Source organism: Muscardinus avellanarius (assembly GCF_963383645.1).
Source record: "Muscardinus avellanarius genome assembly, chromosome: 14".
Lineage (NCBI taxonomy): Eukaryota > Metazoa > Chordata > Mammalia > Rodentia > Gliridae > Muscardinus > Muscardinus avellanarius.
The window spans coordinates 21,807,216-21,830,893 of NC_137800.1; the positions used below are offsets into that span (position 1 = coordinate 21,807,216).

At 42.9% G+C, this 23,678-nt stretch overlaps 1 protein-coding gene across 1 annotated transcript in view; it reads left to right on the top strand.

Moving 5' to 3' along the window:
* PALLD (palladin, cytoskeletal associated protein) overlaps positions 1 to 23,678 on the top strand; it is a gene marked incomplete at its 3' end in the record, with an annotated part of 424,215 nt that overhangs the window by 368,365 nt on the left and 32,172 nt on the right. Inside the window, exons 11-12 of the mRNA XM_080710225.1 lie at positions 9,840 to 10,469; positions 21,939 to 22,074. Coding sequence (XP_080566351.1) covers positions 9,840 to 10,469; positions 21,939 to 22,074 — 766 coding nt within the window. The remainder of the gene's footprint in view (positions 1 to 9,839; positions 10,470 to 21,938; positions 22,075 to 23,678) is intronic.

Below are 23,678 nucleotides of genomic sequence, written 5' to 3' on the forward strand. Positions count from 1 at the left end.
AGACACTACCACACCCTGACAGTGCCATACCAGCCTCCAGGCCTGGGGCAGCCTGGAAGAAGGAGGAAGAGCTGCTGTGTGTTGTTAGGGGAGACTTCAAGACGACATATGCAAGATGGGCATGGTGGTGCCTGTCTGTAATACCAGTACTTGGGATGCTGAGACAGGTGGATCATGGTTTAAGGTCAGTCTTTAGTGAGACACTCAGAACTCAGCAAGACATTTAGTAACTTAAGTGAGACGGGTTCAAGTATTTTTTTTATTTTTTGGTGGTACTGGGGGTGGAACCCAGTGCCTTTTCTACCTCCGGCCTATACTCCCAGACCCATTTTATATTTTATTTGGAAATAGGGTCTAAATTGCTGAGAGCCTCACTAAGTAGCTGAGGCTGGCTTCAAACCTGTGCGATCCTCCTGTCTCAGCCTCCCAAGTGCTGGGATTGTTAGTGTGCACCACCACGCCCAGCAAGGGTTCAGTTTTTTTAAAAAATAAAGAGGGTATAGTTGTGACTGACAGGTAGGAAGCCTCTGAGCTCAATTCCCAGTACAAAAAAAGAAAGGAAGGAAGGAAGGGAGAGAGGGAGGGAGAAAGAGAGGAGGGAGGGAGGGAGGAAGAGAGGAGGAAGGGAGAAAGAGGACAGACAATAAATGGTTACAAAAGGATGAAGGCCACCTCAGTGGTCTTAGAGATAAATCGCTGTGTGTGGGGGAGGGTGTTCCAAAATAGGGCAGTATGTGAAAAAGGCCAAGAAAAAAGAAAACCGAAAGTATGTTTGGGGAACAATGAGACTAATTTGGGAATACAAAAAAACAAAAAAACCTGGAGATAGAGCAGTAGCTGGAGCTGAGGTTGTTAGAAATGTTTGGGGGCCAAAATGCGGATATTTTTAAACATCGGACATTATTAGGGATAAAAATGAGGCTGGGGTGAAAATGACTCGGTTTTAGACATGTTAAGTTTGAAAGGAAGAGGCACATTTATGTTAAATGGATGTAGATGATAAAATTGCAATTCAAGACTGAGGTCTGAGCTATTGAGACGAGGTACAGAGGGTAGAGCAGTTGATCCAAACGCAAAGAGAAGCCTAGTGAAGTTTAAATCGCAGCCGCAAAGTTGCACTTAGAGAGTTAGGAAGTAACAGGGAGGAAAACAAAACACAGAATTTGACTAGGGAAGGAGGCGAGTTGTGCTGGTGACATCAGGACAGGACGGGGTGGGAGACCATTGACACGTGCTTCAGAAATGTCAGAGAAAAGCACTGAGACCTCTAGATTCCAGATCTTCCAGAGTACAATAACCCTCTCTTTAACTAACTAAAAAAAAAAAAAAAGTAGCTTAAGTGAATTTTGAAAGGTTTACAATATCAGACTGAAGGATATAAAAGGTGAAAAGAAGGTCAAGGTTTATTAGCAGAACAGTGGTCACTGCACTACTCAATTAAGAGAGCATTTTGGCAGAAGCACATCCAACCCTCTCCCCACAGGAATTGTCCTGAGATGCATAAAACCCAAAAGATTATTTTTTCTATCTTTAGACAACATTTAGCCATAGGTATATCTTTCTAAAAAAAAGAAAAAAGAAAAAAAAGCCTAACTACTAATGTAAACCAATTAGGTGGTGATTATTTTTAGGATAAAAGTATCCTCTCTTTTCTCTTAGAAAAAGATTTACCTGAAATTATTTTAGTCCGCATCTCTAGTGCCTTTAAATCTTATTTGTGTCTACCAAGAAATGACAAATATGCTCTTCAAAATGGATGCGAAAGCCATACATGTGCGTGCATGTGTAGATATGTTATGTCTGCATGCTTACATACATATACACACATATAATAATGCATTCAAGTAAATACTAGGACTGAGTCCGTTGTTTACTAGATCCTTCAGAATTAGTTTCTTTGTAAAGTTTAACTCTTAAAGAGCTAAAGAAGACAGGCCAGACAGTCTGAAAGTTTATCGGGACCTTACAGATGGACTATTAAAATTTTCCATTTAGCCGGGTGTGGTGGCGCACACTTGTAATCCTAGTACTGAGGATCGCAGGTTCAAAGCCAGCCCCTACAGCTTAGGGAGGCTCTCAGCAACCTAGTGAGACCCTGTTTCCAAATAAGAAATAAAATAAGAAAATAAAATCGGTCTGAAGTGTAGCTTGGAGGTAGAATTCCACAAGTACAAAAAAAAAAAAATCCACTTATTTGAACTATGTGAACATTTCCCTAGTGTGCCTGTAATACTACGTCATGTGTTTACCTGGAAAGGACCTGCACAACAGTGGCTGTATTCCTCAGGTTACTCTCTTAGCAAAATGCACCTTGGTGTGGCTAAGTGCTATACAACTCAAAGGAACAGACACTTTCATACTTTGGAGAAATTTGGGGATTTTAATTAAACTCAGCAAATATTTATTGAGTTGTGAATCTGTGAGTAGAGAGGAAGACACTGAAGAGAAGATGTTTGGAGGGGCAAAGAGAAGTGAGGGCATTGCTATTTTGTAGACATTTGTTGAGTAAATAATGACTACTGGTAAACTGGGCGTGGTGGTGCACGTTTGTAATCCCAGTATTTGGGAGGCTAAGACAGGAAGCTCCGGGGTTTGCTGCCAGCCTCAGCTACTTAGTGAGGCCCTCTGCAACTTAGTGAGAATTTGTTTCAAAATAAAGAATAAAAAATAAAGCTGGAGGTGTTGCCTGGAGGTAATATATCCCTGAGTTCAATCCCCAGTACTACATATATACATACACATACTGGTCTTACCCTTAGTACTAATTCATTCTTTAAAATACCGACTGCAATTGCTGGGTTTGCGTGTGTGGTACTAGGGACTAAACCCAGGGGCATTCTACCTCTGAGCTACACTCCTAGCCCTCGTTTATTTTTTATTTGGAAACAGTCTCTATTTTCTCCCAATGTTTTAAAATCTCAGGGCTGTTTTCTGTTTAAAACCTTAGAGTCCTGCAACATCTGTCTCACAGAGAGTTTTTCTTTGGTGTGTTTCAGTTAGAAATGAGATCACGGATTTTGCCACAATCATTGACAAAAAACAAGGTTAGAAAGCAGATTTTTCTTCAGAAATGTGCTTTGTCTATGTTAAGAATTAATACCTCAAGTTTTCAACTGGGAACAGTTCCTATTCCTTTTCATGTCCACTCAATTAGCATAGTTTTTATAAGAATCAGCAGCTAATATCTTCGGGCTGTTTTCCCTGGCCTTTGAAGCAGTACAAATAAAAATCATAGGGCATTTCACTGTGATACTGAGCTAACGTTTGTAGGACCTGACCTCACTCCCCTTCCCCAAAGGGGCAGAGGGGGACACCAGTGTGCCACTGTTCAGATGCACTGGGCACCTGTGGCTACAGACACCTCCTGAGCCATCCCTCACACACAGGTCTATGTCTCGCTCCAACTCCTGGTGTTCTGATGGGGCTGTAAGCCTTCGCAGAGCCAGAATGACCATTCACCCCCAGGTGAGAATCCCCTACCCCTGGGGGCCAGCTGCAGGATTCTGCTTCTGACAACAGTTCACATCAGTACCGAACCTTGACAGAAGCTCATCTCCTGACTTCATCTTCTGCCACCACCATCCTTTGCTTTCCAGAGACGTTCCCAGGAGGATTATGAATTGGTCAGCAATTCAAGTGCACGCACGCATGCACCCACTCTCTCGTTCTCTCTGTGTACGTGGAATGACTTCAAATAGAGATCAACTTTATGAATTAAGACATAAAGAGCTACTTTCTTTCTGTGGTGGAGCCAAATGTGGTTCTCATTCTAAGTGCAAAGGACAAATCTCTTTAAAAGAGACCCAAGCCATGTGCCGATTTCGCTCAGGCCACTTCTCTCTTGAACCCTCCCATGTAATTAATTGTGTTCGGTTCTGACTTTGGCTAGAGAGTCAGCACAATTCACAGAAGGCTCAGAATGAATCAGAGATCAAAGAATGCGGCTTTGTAGCAAAACCTACGTCATTTTGCAATACTTGTTAAACACACGCATACGCCTTCCCAAGCAGTGGTCAATTTTAACTTGATTTGAACATTCTCTTTCTTATGGTACTTCAGACAGAAATCCACATCTTCATCCGTGATCTCCTCCCGCCCCCAACCTCAGGGGAATGTATCTGAATTCATAGTTATTTTTGCACTTGTAACCTACACTAAACGCAATGCAAAACACGGTCATTTGGCTTGTATTAATTTGCTTTTAATGTGGGAACAACTAGTCTCCAGATTGCGATTGGTGATAATAAACTAATGCTAAATGAAGGCAGTAGTAACCCTCATGTGGTAAGATCCAATTTCTAAGATATGACTAAGATACAGAAATACTCATAGAGGCACAAATAATAGAATAAAAATATGACAGCTGGCACATTAATAAAGTCCCAGATAAAACTTAATCGGTACAACCTGCACTAAAGCCTGTGTCATTTTATATCCTATTTTCTTTCTTTTTTTTTGGGGGGGGGGTTGGGGATTGAACCCAGGAGCAGATCTACCTGTGAGCTATACTTCCAGCCCTCTTTTTTATTATTTTATTTTTGAAACATGGTGTCACTGAGTTGCAAAGGGCTTCACTAAATGGCTGAGGCTGGCTGTGAACCTGAGATACTCTTGTCTCAGCCACCCAAGTACTGGGATTACAATCATGTGCCACCACGCCTAGCTCATGTCCTATTTTCTAAGTTCCCAGAAATCAGTACATTGCACTCTCTTGCAGATACTGATCTAGTTTCAGCCAGAGAGGAACAGGCTGCGAGAATGAATACCCAGTAACTTATCCCTCAATTCATTTATCTGTCTTCATTTGGAAATTCTTTTTTTTTTTTTTTGCGGGTCAGGGGATGGAACCCAGGGGCATTTAACCTCTGAGCCACACCCCTTGCCCTATTTTTATTCTTTATTTTGAAACAGGGTCTCACTAAGTTGCAGAAGACCTTGCTAAGTAGCTGAGGCTGACCGCGAACCATGATCCTCCGGTTTCAGCCTCCTGAATGCTGGGATTACAAGCGTGGGCCACCACGCCCAGCTTGGAAATTCTTTGAATTGCCCAGTTCGGTATGGGCCCTCCTAACGTAGGATCATCCTACTGAATATGCCTGATGCCATATTCAACTCTTCACTGTACAACAGCTTCTGTATTACATAACCAAAATGAAAGAAAATGCATAAACGGCATATTTATTCTGAAGTTGCAAATGATTTCCAGCTTCATGACCCCAAGCGTTTCTCCTGACACTTATGGAATGCTCCGTCTCCCTTAGTGTGAGCACGGGACAGATCACTTCTCACAATCCAGACACTGCTCCCATGAGGACATCCTGGGGATTTCCAATCTACAGAAAGTGGCTTCCCAGAAGTTTCCTTTCATTTCATGTATTCTGAGCTTGAGCAGCAGTTCTCGGGAGAAGCGATATGTAGTAGTAATAATATCTAAGCAAACCCTTTTTGTTCACTGACCACTCTGGAGGGAAGGACGTAGCACAAGGATTTGTGAGCCAACCAGGCCTTCACATCTAGCTTCTTCCCTTAGACAAATCGTTTGACCTCAGTAAATGATGACTATGAATAAAAGTGGGGGATAAGAACAACTCCCTCCCAGGGTTGATGCTAATAAGTCGGTGCAAGGCTTTGCCCAGCAGAGAGCAGAGGAGCACTGCAACCCCAGCCACCAGTGGCCAGCTGCTCCTGTGCCCCTCCTCTCCAAGGCCCACCCCCACCCGCCACTGCCGCCCCCTTGCTAGCCACTGGCAGTAGGAACGGGCCAAGAGGAAAATCCCCTGCAGTAAGTGGAATGTTGTTTCCTCTTTTTTAAGATTCCATTTGGTAAGGTTACAGAGATGGACATTCTTTTCTGCTGTGAAATATTTTTTTTTGGTTTCTGTGTTTTGGGACTAGAGATTGAACACAGGGACATTCTACCTCCAAACTTCAGCTCCAGCAGTGTGTGTGTGTGTGTGTGTGTGTGTATGTGAGGGGTGGGGGGGAGAGCGCGCGCGCGCGTGCGTGAAGTCTTTGCTGAGGGTTTTGTTAAATCATTGAGGCTGTCCTTGAACCTGTGACCCTCTTGGTTTTTGTGTTTTGGGCCTGGAGCTTGAACACAGGGACATTCCACTTCCAAGCTCCAGCTCCAGCCACACGTGTGTGTGTGTGTGTGTCTTGCTGTTACTGAGGTTTTGTTAAATTGCTGAGCCTATCCTTGAACCTGTGATCCTCCTGCTCAGCCTCCCAGATATTGGGATTACAGGTGTGCACCACAGCTGGCTACTGTGAAACATTTTTTAAGTTCCTAGTAGGAACCAGACACTGCTCATTTAATTCTCTCCATGACCCCACAGGCAGTAGCTACCCAAGCTGGGTTTGGCTAGTATGGTCTCACCATGGACCTAGCCTGATTCTCCTATACCACTACCACTTGGGCCTATGTTTTTAGTCTCATTACTTTTAACAAACTTGCTTTACTGTTAGCAGGAGAGATGGCTGAACTGGAAAATAAATGAGGTTTTACATCTCTATCCATCCCTGTCAAATCTCTCTGCTCTCCAACTATCTGCAAAAGTATTCCCACTAAAAACTTTGTGCAAACTGTTGGGGTGAGGAGGGAGCTTGATTTTCAAGTTATATTTGCATATTTCTTCCTGAGCGACGAAGACTTTCTCATCTCTGTACCATTTCACTCTAAAAAAGAATAAAATTTGAACTCATATATTCTTAAAAATGTAAATATTTAAATCCTTAATTGGTTTTTCAGATCTTAATGGCCCAAGATGTCATGGCTGCCACATAAAAGTAAATAAAGCACTTAGGAGGAAAATATGACCACAGAATTTTGTTTTAAAAAAAAATCACATTGAATACATACCAGCAAAAAAGAACCTTGAGCCAGCCATGGTGGCACACACTTATAATCCCAGCATTCGGGAGGTTGAGACCTGAGGATCACAGTGGACAGCCTCAGCTACTAAGTGAGGTACTCCGCAACTTATTGAGACCCTGTTTCAAAATAAAGAATAAAAAACAGGGCAGGGGGTATAGCTAGGAGGTCAGATGCCCCTGGGTCCCACCCCCAGACCCACAAAAAAAAAAAAAAAAAAAAACCTTGGGGGCAGGCAGGTTCCAACCCAGCTCTGCAGGTAGCTTGCTCTGTGACCCTGAGCATGTTACTTAACTCTTCCCATGTGTAAGTGGCCTGTGACAGGTACAGAATGCAAGGGGGGGGGGGAGATTCTGCATGGTTTCATTTCTTTAAGTATTGAAACTTAGAATTGGAGAATTAATAATGGTGGAAGAATTTCTTAAGACTTTTTGAACTGGGGGGGTGTGGTGAGAAGGGGGGGAGGAACTTGGAGGAGTTTGAAGGATTCGTTTTTCAAAAAAAGTAGCAAAAAAAAGTTCACTTGTGACTAGGGTTATTTAGAACTCCCAACCTAACTCTTCATCCTTTAACGCTGTGTTTCTAAAAGATTTGGCTCAGTTTCATTTTCAGAGAAAGGACAGCCTGAAAAAATGGGGAAACAAAAGAAGTGATTAATTTTTATGGCAAATAACTTTTATGTAATTTCCAAAGGCCATAAGCAATCTGTACTTTCTTGTACCTTCTGTTCTTGTTGCCTTTTTATGTCTGTGAGAATCAGTTTTTATAAAAATAACTTAATGAGGATTGAGAAAATGATTTAAAATTTGCATAGCAGCTCAGAATCAGGTGTCAAATCCATTAAGTGTTTAAAATCTCACCTGTAGAGAACTCAAGTCAGATACTTGAAGATTCAATTTAAGTCCTTTTGCTCATCCTTCCCCTTCCACTGCATATTACATTCTTTTCCAGTTCTGAGCCTCTGAAATGTGGGAGAATAGAAGCCCTAGCAAAGTTCTCCACTGAACTATATACTGGCAAATCACAAGAATGCTTATTCATTTCTTGTAAAATGCTACTTAACAATTTCTTGAAGTCTCACCGTAGAAAAAGTTAACACCACTCAGGTTATATAATTTGGTACTTTTTATTGCTTGGATGAGTGGCTGACCCCATAGAGAAAATTAGAACCAGCATAGCGAAGGCCTTGGCTTTCTTGAAGACCAGCATCTCGGGAGTCACACTCCACTCCTGAGGCAGAGGGATCCTCTGGGCACAGCATGATAAAGTGCAGGTAGCAGCCTCCACACAGCCTCACTGCATGGCTATCTGCTTATGATAGGCCACACTTAAAACTCAGCTGTATCTGGCCATTGTGAACTGGGGCTAGCAGAGAATAGGGGAGCAGCGCCCTAGAGGAGATCCTTCAGACTGCTTCTAATCCAGGTCCAGCAGCTGAAGAGAGGATTTCAGGAGTAGCAGGCACGATGTCACAGCTAGGAAATATGAAAAATAGTGAAGGCAGGGTGATCAGGCATTAGCATTTGGGGATTCAGAATGAGGGTGCTGGATAATGGGGTTTAGAGCTGGTGGGTGGTTTTTATGAGTTCTATTCCAAGGCTAGTTCTAAATGCAGAAGCAGAAGCACATGTGCTGGGCAGTCTACCCAAACCACACAGCCATCTGGAAGGATTCACCAGTGGTGTGGCTGCTTTTAAAATGCTCAAATTAAGTTCAGTAGGACCCCACAAAGTCCTTTGTTGTGAAGAATCTTTGACGCTTGAGACAGATTAAGAATATAGAGCCATTTTCTCTTTGTTTCAGTTCACGAGAAAGCATCTCTGTCTTTTCACGGACTTAAGTGTAATCATTGTACTGGTTACTTACAGAAGAGAATAAAAGACCCAGGAAGGAGTTTAGAACTTGATGTTTCGTGATGAGACTTGATTAAAAAACCAAAATCTTGTACTTTGTATTAGCAGCTTCAATTCCCTTTATTGTTTTGAGTTTCTGAAAGCTTTATTTTTGAAGACTAAATGCCTACAGATACAAAAGTTTTTTTTTTTTAAGATTTAAAGTGAGGTGCCTTTTTACAAAATTGTTCATTTTACTTGCTTGCTAGAGTGCCACCTTCTGTTGAAGTTTCTTTTGACAACCATTGGTCTGTTTCCAGGACACTTTGAACAGAAAAGTTTTTGAGTAAAAGTGAGATTTTGGATAATTACAAGCTACTTGTAATTGACTTCATTTCAAAGATGAAAATTCAATGTCATCAATGGAAAATATTTGGAAATTTAAATCTACGATATTATAAAATTAACTTGTTTACTGGGTTATCTGATGCCTACGTGTTAAAGACTGATGTCGCTTGTTTTTATGTGTTTGAGCTGTGGCAAACGCTATCACTGTGTATTAAGGTTTTCGTAAGTAATTGGCAAATCTGAGTTTACTAATAAAATCTTGCATAAAGACTTTTCTAGAGAACAAATGTAGAAAATAAAGTAAATCTTAAGAAAGGAAAAATGAGCCTGTGGTATTAATTGAAGACAGTTTGCATCACAAAAGTAGGCAAACTGGGCTAACCTAAATCTACAAAACTAACTTCAGTCAAGAGGTTAACTTTCTCATTCCAGTAAAATTCTTTTTTTAAAAAACGGCTGCACTGAGAACTCATTTCAAGAGTTTTTCTCTTAATGGCTGTTAAACTATGGCTCTTGTGGGGCGGTCGGACCGAAGTTTCATCAGTTAACTGGTTTGCATCATCTTATATAAAACTTAGATTGAACTTACCCTTCATATTTAATCGGTTTAGCGCCTTGCCCAGATTTAGTTCTGGGTAACAAGGGCGCCTCGCTCGCGGGGCCCCTTGGCGCTCACCGGCGAGCTCAGCCCTCGGGTGCGGTCCCCAGGATGCTCCAGGTCAGCCCGGGATGCTCGGCCCTCCTGGCTCCCTCTCTGACGACGTCTCCTCTCTTCTCTCTCCGCCCAGGGACCCCCTGAAACTCCAGCAGCTGCAGAACCAGGTCCGCCTGGAGCAGGAGGCCAGCCGGCGCAGCGCGCCCCCGTCGCCGCCCTTCCCGCCGCCGCCCGCCTTCCCCGAGCTCGCGGCCTGCGCGGCGCCCGCCGCCCCGGAGCCCATGAGCGCGCTGGCCTCCCGCGCCGCCTCCGCCATGCAGTCCTCCGGCTCCTTCAACTACGCGCGCCCCAAGCAGTTCATCGCCGCGCAGAACCTGGGGCCCGCGTCGGGCCACGGCACGCCGGCCTCCAGCCCCAGCTCCTCCAGCCTGCCGTCGCCGCTGTCGCCCACGCCCCGGCCGCCCGGCCGCGGGCCGCCCTTCGGCGCCGACCCCGAGGCGCCCTGGGGCCCCGCGTCGCCCTCGCCGCCGCCGCCGCCGCCCCCGGCCTTCAGCCCCGCCGCCGCCTTCGCGGTGCCCGACGTGTTCCCGCTGCCGCCGCCGCCGCCGCCGCTGCCCAGCGCGGCCCCGGGCCCGCACTGCCCCTCGCCCGCGCGCTTCGGCCCCGGCCAGACGCCCGCCGCCTTCCTCAGCGCCCTGCTGCCCTCGCAGCCGCCGCCCGTGGCCGTCAACGCCCTGGGGCTGCCCAGGGGCGTCACCCCCGCGTGAGTGACCCCGCCCCCAGCCGCCCACCTGCGGGCGCGCCTGCGCCTGCGCGGCCCACCTGCCGCTCTTCTGCGCCTGCGCCCCGCCCACTCGCCCCTGAGCTCCGCCCACTTGTGCCTGCGCCCCAATGTAAAGCCTTGTAGGTTTCCCGCCCTCCACTCTTAAATCGTCGTAGCAGCTTTACCAAGCCAATCCTACGTTATAGCTACCTTCCCATTACTCAGATCAGCCCTCCTCTGACTTAAAAAACATCCGGAACTATCCAGAATCTCTGCCGTGCTGGTAATGGTTATGACCAGGGTGGCCTTAGCTCCTACTTGGGGAGCATGGTGCTAAGCAGCTCACATATATTATTTCATTTGCTACACCACTGCTAAGCGGTAACACTGTCCCACTTAAACAACCGAGGAGTCCAGTAGTTACGCAATTTGTCCACAGTCACATGACCACTGAGCTGAGATTTGAACCTCTGTCTTAATCCGAAATTCATACTCTCTCGCCATCAATTATCTTAGTATTTCAGCTCAGTATTACAGTAGATATGGAGGGGTTTGGTTATTAAGTGTACACCTAAGTGTTTTAGAAAAACCTAAATAGAACTAAGAAGCTTGTGCATACATTAATAATTAAATAGAAGAGGAAAGTCATAAATGTCTTTATATTTGGGTGCAAATAAAGGAAGGTGTGCAGTCTACTGAGAGAAGATGGCACTCGTTCCATCTCTGGCGACAGTATTCTCTAGGTAGACTGTATAGCTTCTGTCATTTTTAATATTTGTAGATTACCTAACATTAGTTTCTACTAAACTCACAATGGCAACCCTGTGAGCTTTCCTGTTTGTTGAGATGGGGTCTCGCTCTGCTGCCAAGGTAGACTCCAAACTCCTGGTATCTGGTAACCCTCTAGCCTCAGCCTCCTGAGTGGGGACTACAGGTACACAAGTTAACTTCTGGCTAGATATGAACTCTTTAAACTAGAAAATTGAAGATAAATAAGATGAAATCCACAAGAGTGCAGTAAAACCTTCAAAAGAAGCGTATCTCAACAACTGTGTGTCACGTTTTGTGGAAGAGTAAGACAAGTAAGAGCTAGCACGTACTTATTTTACCAAAGAATTCAAAAATGAGTGTTAACAAAGGTCAAGCTACTACTGCATCTCAACAACTCCTGCTGAAATTCTCCTTCAGAATTTACCAGGAGCCCAATAAGAGAGAATCCTATGGAAGAATAAAATCGAGAAGACCTTAAATCTCAAGTTTTCATTCATATATAAAGTTTTCTGTTGCTGGGAGTCCTAATGCCACATTAAGGACACTCATTTCTTATCCGGACTAGTCGACTTATCAGGGAGTTTCAGTTAGTCTTGTTGTTTTTTTTTTTTTTGTTTGTTTTTTTGTTTTTTGTTTTTTGTTTTGGTGGTACTGGGGTTCCTGGAAGCCCTTCTACCTCCGGGCTACACTCCCAGACCTATTTTATATTTTTGAAACAGGGTCTCTTAAACCAGCATGGCTGGCTACGAACCTGCGCGATCCTCCTGTCTCTGCCTCCCAAGCGCGGGGATTACAAGCGTGCCCCACCACGCCCGGCATCAGTTAGTCTTGTTTTGCTGGGCACTTTCTAAATGGTGATTACATGAATCTATTTTTAAAGTCTGGCTTCTTTGTGAGTCTTTATTGGAAAAAGCACTGTTTGAGTGAATATGTAAATAAAGTTGCAGAATGTGTATAGTAATCTGATAGTGGGCTTCTATTGGCAGTTGAGTCAGAGAGTTTGCCTGAGGAAAAACTTGGCCTTTCCTAACAGCTTTTTCCTTTGAGCTTTATTTAGCTAAAATAAAAATAAAAATAAAGAAGAAGAAGAAGCATTGTCTTTCTACAAAGAAGCTAACTATTAGAGAAATTCAGAGTGGAAATTTTTTGCCTGACACTTCTCCCACTAAAATGGTACCAAATCTGGCTTCCTAGGAAGAAAGGTACCATATAGTCTGTTCTAATACTTTTCATATAGAATTTGATCAAGGACTAGTCTTTCAAAGATATAGCAGTCAATACCTTTAATTGTCTTAAGTAGAAACAGTGCTTAATTCTGGTCAGGTCATTGCTTTGAAGTCCTCTTAAGAAGATATCAGTTGTAAGGGCCTACCCCGAGTAACAGGCACACTTGCCTCTTATCACAGTCTATCACAACCACTCATTATATCAAACCAAAATAGTTGTAAATTAGCTGAATGTGGTGGCACATGTCTGTTATCTCAGTACTTAAGAGGCTGAGACAGGAGGAGAACAGGTTTAAGGCCAGTGTTAGCAATTTAGAGGCCCTCTGCAACTTAGTTTCAAAATTTAAAAATAAATAAATAAAAATAGGGCTGGGAATGTAGCTGCAGAGGTAGAATACACCTGGCTTCAATATAAAGGCTAGAGGTATAGCTCAGAGGTAGAATGCTGGGTTAGTGTAGCTCAGAGGTAGAATGCTTCCGGGTTTAGTCCCTACCTAGTAAACTAACTCTCTCTCTCTCTCTCTCTCTCTCTCTCTCTCTCTCTCTCTCTCTCTTTTAAATTGTTACCACAAAAGAGTCCAGTAGTTCTTGACATTTCTTAGAAATTAATGGAGAAGTCATGCTGATTTGTGGCTGTGGAAAACTCTACCAAAAAACAGTCAAGCTCTGCGACACCAAAGCTAAGTGGCTCTACCAGGCCACTAAAAATCTGCAGATTTTTAGCTTTATGCTGGCCCCAAAAGCCATTAGTATGTGGTTACCCTCTTTCTTGCCTTGCAGGAATTTTCCTGTTGCTAAGTCACAGAGGCTTGACAAATTCATTCTTTTGGCTTGATGCATGTGTGCCTTTTCAAACATTTTATCCCCCGGCACACTAAAGGATCCATTATTTGCAGTCTGAATTAAAAGCAAAAATGCTGCTATTATCCAAATAACCTTCCAAAGATACAGTGTCCCTTTCAGGGCTGATAGGACTGTTCAGCATCTTGAACTTACAGAAGCTGCCAAACTTGTCAGATTGTGTCAGGTGCCAGCAAATAGATTGATTACAAACAACTCAACAGAATAGAGATTCGTTAAGAGTTTTTTTTTTTTTTCCTCCCTCTGTCTTTTACCAAAATCTTAACTATCACTTTTGGATACTCAGCTTTCTGAGTTACCAGCTGTCTGCCTTCTGTGTTATTCTGTTTCTCTGCAGTCGTTCTTTATTGCATTCCTTCTGTTTTACTCGGTTCTTGTGCTCAGCCTGGTTGTGTTTTAATGTGGAGGTTGGGATGCACTAAGTTTCTGAATAGTCTGTGCAGATAAGAGTCTGTTCCTCAGATGTCTGGGCAGCGGAGGCGAAGGCAGGAAGCAGAAGCCAAGGAAGTGAGGGATAAACCACAAAGCCACGAAGGCCAGACCCAGCCTCCCGCAGGCTCGCAGCCGCAGCGTGCGGTTGGCGGCCGCCTGTGGTCTGGGGAGCTTCTGCACATTCAGTTCAAGTGTCTTCTCTCTCCCTTGAGAGCTGGAGAGCTCGCACTGCTGTAATCCTGTTTTTCCACACAGGAAATTGGTCCTCAGAGGTGGCGGCAATCGGGATTGGGCAGTGTTACCCAGGCACAGGGCATCATTGCTGTCTCTGAGCAGCAACAGCAGGTCTGAATTGGGGCTCAAATCAGATCCATCACAGAGATCCTAATAAGCTCTGTGTCTTTTGCCTACCGTCACAGTGTTAGAATCTGTTCTCCTAAGGGAGGTCCATATAGCCACGGTGTCTCTTAACTGCCTCATTTATATAAGTAGGACTTAAAATATTATCCCGTCTTTGTCACCAAAAGCATGTGTCGATAAGAGCATTTATTTTATTCTGTAGGAACTCAGCTCTTTACAATCTCAGTGTCGTGTCCCTCTTTTTCCCTAACTTATAAGAAAGAGGTAGGTGAAGAGCACTGTCACCGATCCACACTCAAGAAAGGAAGGGATTTCCCATGGTTTGGGAATAAGCCTGGGCAGAGGGTCCTGTGTGACAGCCTTGAATGTATTGCCTCTGCTGATCTCTAACGAATCTGATGTCTACTATCTCTTGATTAAAGAAAACTGTTGCAGAAGCAATGAAACAGAATCTCCTGAATCTTAAGGAAATGTTGGTAGCAGATTTAGTTGTACTTTTTCATTTCAATTGTGCAAGGTGTTTGAGGCAGTTTTCAAGTCAAGACTGTGGTTGAACAGCAACCAGTAAAAAAGAGCCCAAGAGACAAAAGGTGATGCCTCGTTATTCCTGTCATATTATTGGTCAAAAAAACAGACAGGTGGAGGCTTGCTGTCCACCAGACAGCAGAGACCTAGAGGGTTGCCCAGGATCTTGTTATGGGCTGGTTAGGGTCCAGTATCTTAAATGAATCCGCAAAACGTTGTATTCTGTCCTGGGCAGGTATTTCCCAGGAGATTAGTAGGGAAGGCCCCCAGGGTCCACAGTGGCTGGGTGATGGTCTGTGGAACTGTCGGCCCAGTAGCAGATGGCTTTGCACTGAGTTCTGCAGTGAACGAGTTAGTGTGGCCCGTGGACCTCTGTCCTTTTATTCTTCACAAAAAGTAATGTGAAGAGGACTTAACATTAGAATATGTTAATAAGAGCCAGGCTACCTATTTTTAATATTTTAGCCACATTAGCTTTGTAATAAAATTTAATTAGAAATAGAATTGATATATAAAAACTGAGTGTCTACCTTAAGCTATTTCATATATTCATGAACATATTACATTCTTGAATATAAGGGATACCTAAATGCCATCATACTAGTGAGTTTGCTCACTCTTTTTCCTTTTAAATTTTAGTGGAATTAGGTTACCACCCTCAAATGCACTGAGTTTGAAGAAAAGAGAAGGACTTTAGTAGGTTTAAGAAATTCTCTGGTTGTGAGACAGGCACTTGATCTCTTAAATCAATGTTGTACTCGGGAGATTTGAGTTTATGAAATATACTGACAGAATTGACCTAGAATAATATATCAAGAGAAAGATATATTCAAGATTACTCAGTAGCCAAAAGAAAAGAAAAAAAAAGGCCTCCAGGGGTTTGGTGGTGGTTGAATCTGGAAGATTTTACCTTCCAGATGCTTGTGTATGTTTTAAATGTTTTTACCCCAACCACATGAATATTTTTTTAAGATGGCAATGATAAAGTGACTTATTGTTAAAGCCAGAGTAAACAGACCAGAAATGTTTTCGCACAGTGGGCTGAGTGTGTGTACACTGGAGGCTGAGTGTGGGAGCCTCTACACAGTCTTTACTGTTTTAGGTTTGTCCTGAGTAGAGATTTCTGCGAAGAGATTTGGTTTCCATGATAATTACTTTGAATACGTTTTTTTTATTTTTAATTATACAAACCATCACGAAGAGAGAGCATCCCTTTGTCACCGGATACTCTTTTATTTCCTGATGAGTCGCTGCTCTTCGTTTATCAAAAGCAAGTGCCGGAGGGGGCTCCTTACATTAAACTCCAGCACAGAATCGGTTTTATAGGAAAACACACACCGTTGCCTGCTGCCTCAAAAAACTTGTCACTCCTTTTCTTGCCCGGTGTCTCCCCTTCCCACGTACTCCACTTTGAAACTCTAACCCTAACTCCAAGTGCTATACGTGTGAGCAGTACCGTATTTTATTTTATTTTATTTTATTTTTTATAAGTGGAACATATTGAGAGTGGTGTACATTTACATTGTGCTTCATGCCCTTCCCCCTGCCTTTCCCTCCCCGCCCCAATAGAGAATGTCTAGGTTAATCATGTTGTATTTATGCTATTACACATATTCGTATGTAGCTCCTCCATTGAACAACCTCAGCTTTCTTCCTCTCCTATCCTTCCGTTCAAGCTTTGCTGAGATTTCCCCTCCATCATCTGGAATCCCTCTGGTATTACCACTACTCCCTAGCTTGAACATATTAGAGAGAACATATGTCCCTTCTCTTTCTGTTCTCGACTAATCTCACTTAACATAATGTTCTCTAGTTCCTTCCATCTTCTTGCAAATGGACCTCTTTCCCCGAGGCTCTGGCAGGCTCACTCTGGCCACTCTGGGACCTCTGCGGGTCTTTGCACACCAGCGACTTCCTGTGGCTTACCGCTTGTGCTGTGGCATTGCCTCCCTAGAGGTCTGACTGACTTCCTGTCTGATGCAGCATTTACTCACACCTGTCTCTTTCCACCTCCTGATAAGTCCTTCCTTCCAATCTCTCCCCAACCCCATAGACTATGACTTTTTAAAGGTATTGTGACATAGTTTTGTTCAACATTGTATAACCAGCACCTAAGGCAGAACTGAGCACTGGAAAGGCAAGCAATCAGGGCAGTGTGCACATTCTTGGAAACTCTGGTCAAGAATTCTCAGCATCTTTTTACGGTCTTTCCCTCATTCATCCCGTTTCCTTGGCCATCCTAGTCCCTGTGATTCACTCCCATGGACTCTGGGGGCCGCCCTCTCCAGCGAGGCCAGGCACTGTTGTGAGTGCGTGACAGGCACAGCTCATGGAGAATTCTCAGTAGTTCTGAGGCACTTGCTCCTAACACCCATGTCTTACAAATGTGGAAACCAAGGCAGGTAGTCATGAGGGAACTGGCCCAAGTCCTGGAAGTCTTCAGTGGTTAAAACCACCACCGCCAGGATTCTCACTGGTGCCTTTATCATGCTGACTCTGGATTCCTTTCCCCTAACGCCTTGCTACTTAGCATCCTCACCTCTCAGTGTCCACCTTATATAAGTACTTCTTTCACACAGTCCTCTGTCATCTAGCCAGCGCCGTTTTCTATTTCTCTTACTCCATTGTATCTAATCTCAGTGCCACATGGTTTGTTTCTTAATGTCTTCCCCAGCTTTATTATGAATTTGCCGGCAATGAACGACTATCCTTTAGGATTTCGTTGTCTTTGCAATCTCACATAAGATAATGTCGATGCTACAGTGGTGATGCTCTTTTTTTCATTTTTATGCACAGAATTTTAAATTTTCAATGGATCGATTTTTATTGCAGTGCTAATTCTTCAGAACCAAAGAAACATGAATACCTTGAATTCTTCAACTAAAGGAAAATGCCTTAAAAATAAGCAAAAAAGAGAAAATATGTAAATGTTCTTGTAATGCTGGGAATATTGATATATCTAGGGAACTGATTGTTAAAAACTGTATGATCAGGGTTTTTAATTTGGGTCAAAGACTAATCTTAACTGTATTCTTTGAAATGATAAAACACTTGGGTTGCAGAAACCCAACCCAAGATAAATGACTTCTCCATTAAATAACCCACAGTAGTTGTTCTGAGTCCCCTAAAAATGTCAAGCATAATGAAAACACATGTTTTTCACGCAAGAGGACAATTGTAGGTGTCTTTTGACTTGCCCAAGACCATTGGGACTGACTTTAAAACACCAGTTCTCTGCTTTTACTTTTTTGATGGCCTGTTCTGCCTTGCCAGTCACCTTCTTACCCCGCTATTCTCATTCGTGCTGAGAACACAGCTCTCACTGTAGTCTGCCCGCAGAAGCAGCGCTGCCTTCTGTCATCAAAGGCTCATCCTCACATAGCCGTACACTGGGTTATGTTGTTCGGGCTTAGAGTAATAATGGGAAACTGTGTGTACAGCACTATCTGATGCGACAGAGAACTAGCTATCTTCAATGTTATCTTTCTGGTGCCTTCCAACCCTAGCCCTTCAATTTCTCAGATGTAGGGTGGTAGTTTAAAAGCAAGACAAAACTTTACTTCCAAATTCTTGTGATGTTTGTTTGTCCCAAGTCTGACTTTTCCCATGAGATCTGATTTCATGTGGCGGTGACACAAGTTTCCTTGAGTGGGGAGGAAAGAAGAGAGAGTCCAGAAGTGGAGAAAGACAGCATGTCTACTCACTCCCTGCAGAAATATCTGAGTATCTGTTAACAAGCTTTGGGATAAATAAAAGAGCGAGAGAGACAGAGACCATTTAAGAACACATAATAAAAGAGTGTGAGAGATGCTATGAAGAAGACAGACATGGCAGGAAAATCACTAAGACGTTAGACCTAGGGATGTTCTTTTCAGGGAGACATGGCTGATGACATATCCTGGGAAAAAGAGTCAGAAGGGAGGCACAGGTACAGGAAGGCAGCAAACCGTGCACAGATTTTTTGTTAAAGGACTGCATGGTACAAAAGACAGATTATGAATCATACAATTCCTGTGGCTCTTATCAACATGACCCAGGCGCCTTGCCCAGCACCCTAACTGGATCAGATCATTTCCCAGTGAGGATATGGTTTAAAGCTGACTGGCTATTTCTTTGACATTAAAAACACAGGGTGCCACAATGTTTTCTTTAGTTTCTTCAGTGTCTAACTTGAGTGTGCTCTCATTTGAACTACAGTTGTGGCAAGTGACTCAAAAGGATGGACTGGAGAGAGCAGATTTTATCAGCTCGGGTGTTTTCCAGTACAAATATCAGAAGACTCAACCACACGTAGTTTAAATACATAGGGTTTAATGACTTTAAAAACAAGGCTGGGGTAGGGCGGTTCATGGCAGGTTAACACAGGGACCCGAGAGCTCTCAGTCTTTCTAATCTGTCATCACTGGCAGGTTATGGGTTCTCTTGTGGTTATGAAGTGGATGTGACAGTGGTAACTATGAAAGAAAGCGATTTCTTCCTATGCCTGCCTAGCATATGCGCTCTCCCCCCCCCTCTCTCTCTCCCTCTGACTCCCTCACTCTTTATTTTATTTGTTTGTTTGTTCATCTGTTTATCTTTGTGGTAGTACTAGGAATTCAGCCCAGGAGCATTCTACTTCTGAGCTACACCCTAGCCCTATTTTACTTTTTAATTTGAGATAGGGTCTCACTAAGTTGTTGAGGGCCTCACTACATTGCTGACTGTGACTCCTATGATCCTCCCATCTTAGCCTCCAAAGTACTGGGATTACAGGTGTGCACTACCGCACCTGGCTCTATGTATATCTTGTATCTCTATGTATATCTTTTTAGAGATGTGATGTGTGTGTGTGTGTGTGTGTGTGTGTGTGTGTGTGTGTGTGGTACTGGGGTTCCTGGAAGCCCTTCTATCTCCAGGCTACACCCCCAGACCTATTTTTATACTTTTTATTTGGAAACAGGGACTCTTAAGCCAGCAAGGCTGGCTTCGAACCTGCACCATCCTCCTGTCTCTGCCTCCCAAGCGCGGGGATTAGAAGTGTGCGCCACCATGCCCGGCCTTGATTTTTTTTTTTTTTTTTTTTTACAAAAGCACCTCACCCTCTCATTCCTGCCTCCATTCAAGGATCTTCATGTTTTCTACTTGCGTATTTAGTGATTGTTTTGTTTGCATCACTGTTAAGTGAAGTGGTGAAAGCCCAAGAGTTGGGAAATGTCAGTGCACATCCATACCGTGCCTTCCACCTCATCTGCATCGTCGGGCACATGGTGCTGTGACATATTTGAAGTCAACCTTCTTTTAAAAAAATGCAGAAATATCCTTTCATGAGATATATAGTATCATTACTATCTCCATATGTATGAAGTATTATTAATAAAATGAAACTCCTACCCTTTTCTAGTACTTTGAAATCCCTGTGTAACCTTTTCTAGTTGTATCAGTTGTTCTCTACTCAAAAGGAACCACTAGCCTGAAGTTTGTTCTTTCTTTCTTTCTTTCTTTCCTTTTTTTTTTTTTTTTTTGTACTGGAAATTAAACCTAGGGGTGTTCTTTCTCTGAACTATATCCAAGCTTTATTTTACTTTTTGTTTTGAAACTTACTCTTACCACGTTGTTGAGAGTCTTGTTAAGCTGCTAAGACTGGCCTCAAACTTAAGATCCTCCTGCCTCCCAAGGGCTTGGATTAAAGGCATGTGCCACCACACCCAACCTGAATTTCTGAGTTAATCATTCTTTTACTTCTCTTCAGAGTTTTATTATTTGTGCATGTTTCTCTAAGCTTGTCTCTCAGACTTTCATATATATCAGAATCACCTAGAGGACTTGTAAAAATACAGATGGCTGGATATCAACCCAGAATGTTTTGTTTAATAAGTCTGGTGTGAGCTGACACATCTGCAGCTGCCTCCTAAGGATCACACTGATGCTGCTGGTCTGTATTCTTTGAAAACTGATGCCCTAGCAATACGCTCTTGAGTTTTGCATTGTTTCTAAGTAGAAGCATTAAATGTTTTCTTCTGTGGCTTGTATCTTTTGAAACTCAGCCTTGTCGATATGGGCAGCAGTGGGTCATTTCTCCATCACAGGGTATTTTCTTCCCACTAATCTCTGTCCACTGCCCTGTCGGAGGGTAGGAAGAAATAGGAAGCCACTTGATGAAGGCGCCAACAACAGTGATTCCACACCTGTCAAGCGTGTGGTCCCAGCGACCCTGGTGCATGCAGTTCAAGCCATTGTTGCCAATTTTAAGAAGAGAGATCCTGTGATGTCACCTATCCCCTTCCAGCAGTTTAGGAAGCTTAACGTTTGCCAGGCATAGTAAGACCTACGCATCTCCCAGAGCCCTCTCATATTAAAAAAGAAAAGAAAAGTTATCATAAAACACTGGCTTCCTCTAATCAAATATGATATAAATGAATGGGAGAGAAGAGTAACAGTTAGTTTAGGTTGAACATCCCTAATCTGAAAATCCAAAGTCTGAATTGCCCCCAACTTTAAAACACTTTAAACATTACTTGATGCCAGAGTGGGAAGTTCTGAACCTGAGACTATCTGATGGGTCTCAGTCAAAAGGCAGGCATGAAAAATATCACAGAAAATTACTTCCAGATCATATGTGTTTAGTGCATATACAACATAATGACTTCCATGTTTAGACATGGGACCCACTCCCAAGATACTCTGTCATGCATACGCAAATATTCCAAAATCTAAAACCCTTTGGTTCCAAGCATTTCAGATAAAGGATACTCAATTTATATTTGCTTAGAATGAGTTAGGTACTGTTGTTGAGTAAAATGAATTATGAAGCACTAGAAAACTGAATAAAAGATTAAAACAATATGTCCTTTTTCAAATCCTCAACATTCATATGTAGTATGTATTTTTATGACTTGTTTTTTAGGAGACTTTAAAAAATCTGCCCAAGATTATAAGCGTAATCCAAAGTAGAGTCCGATTTTAAACCTAGATCTGATTGTAAACTGTATTTTTAATTCACTTTACATTGTTACTTTCCCAGGACTAAAATATAGGTCTTCCCTATCCTCAGCATTTATCTAACCACTGAGGCACACTTCCCTGAGGTATTTGAACCTTCTCTAAAAATTGGTTCCAACTAGTGCTTCCTGAACTACTGAAACCAGTTTTTATGGTTCTTGTTATATTAGTTGCAATATATGCAGCATTAAAAAAGAAGAATTAGAGTGGGTTCGACGTATTGGGACACTGTACTGTCTCTTTGTTGGACTTGAATGTTTGGATTGGCTTTAGGTGCCTGACAACTGACTGTACAACCTTGTGCTCTGTCTTGCAGGGGCTTTCCAAAGAAGGCCAGTAGAACAGCTCGAATAGCCTCTGATGAGGAGATTCAGGGCACAAAGGATGCTGTCATTCAAGACCTGGAACGAAAACTTCGCTTCAAGGAGGACCTTCTCAACAATGGCCAGCCGGTACGGAGATAGCTTCGGGGAGTGGACCTGGAATATTAGCTAGCCACGTCATAGATCTCTTCCCTTAGGCTTAAGTTCTTAAGATTTGCCCACAAAATTATCTCATTAACACTGAACCTCAACATTCCTTTTTGTGAGTTGGAGAGAAAAGAAGAAGGACAGATGTTAGGACTAAGGATACAACAAATGAGCCAAGCGTGGTAGAGGATGCCTGTAGTCCCAGTACTTGGGAGGCAGAGGCAAGAGCATCCCAGGTGCAAAGAGCGCCTCAACAGCAAATTGAGATTCTCAGCAACATATTAGACCCTGCTTCAAAGCAAAAATAAAAACTGGGCTGAGGATAAAGCTCAGAGGTAGAATGATTTGGTTCTAGGTCCAATTCCAAGTCAGTCTCTCTCTCTCTCTCTCTCTCTCTCTCTCTCTCTCTCTCTCTCTCACACACACACACACACACACACACACACACACACACAGTCCAACAAAAGAGTAATGATGCTTATGTTATTAAAAAAAAAAAAAAAAAAAAAAGGGCCGGGCGTGGTGGCGCACGCTTGTAATCCCCGCACTTGGGAGGTGGAGACAGGAGGATGGCGCAGCTTCGAAGCCAGCCGCGCTGGCTTAAGAGACCCTGTTTCTAAATAAAAAAGTATAAAATAGGTCTGGGAGTGTAGCCCGGAGGTAGAAGGGTTCCCAGGAACCCCAGCACCTCCATTTTGGCTAGGTGGGTGTGCAGGAGGTAGGGGAAAATGTATACTCTTGAAATAGTTTATACCTAGAGGCAGTGACTTGGAATTAAAAAAGCAGGGGGAGAATTTGGATTTGATGGCATGTACTGCTTCTGCCCAAAGGATAACTTTGATATATAGAGAGACCATTGCTGAAGTTCAGTCCTATTCCACCAGACTAGATATTGAGCAACTCAGTAATCTGAGAGGGTAACATCTGTTCCATAAGCTTGTTCTAGTTTGTCAGAGCAAGATAACTAAACCTGAGGAAAAAATAATTATGCCTTATAAAAGGTTATGGAATTTTAGAGTCCATATATAAATCTGGTGGCAAATATAAGTGGTCTTTCCTCCACTGGACTCATCAGTTTCTTGTTCACTCTTTTTTTTTTTTTTTTTTATTGGTGCACTGTATTCATACATCATAGTAGGATACATACTTTTGTAGACATACATGCACACTTTTCCCAGTCAGCCCCCACCCAATCCCCACCCCATTCTCTCCCTATCCCTTCCTCCCATGCTTGGCTTAGTAGTTGACATCTAGTATTATGGCAATTTATCTAAAATCAAAATGATAATCTCACATAACAGTTTCATTTGTCTGATACCAAGCTTTTGATGACTTAAAGATAACATTTCAATATTTCTTTTTGCTTTCTTTCTTACCAGAGAATATTTTTTTCTGTTTTTTTAGGTGAAACTATCATATATTTATATATTTATTTTTCAGAAAAAAATCTATCCTAATATGGAATATGGAGTCTAGGTACCCAAAATGATCTTGAAAAAGAACAAAGCTAGAAGATATATATTTTCTGATTTCAAACCATATAAAGCTACAATAATTGAAACAGTGTAGTACTATTCTAAAGGCAG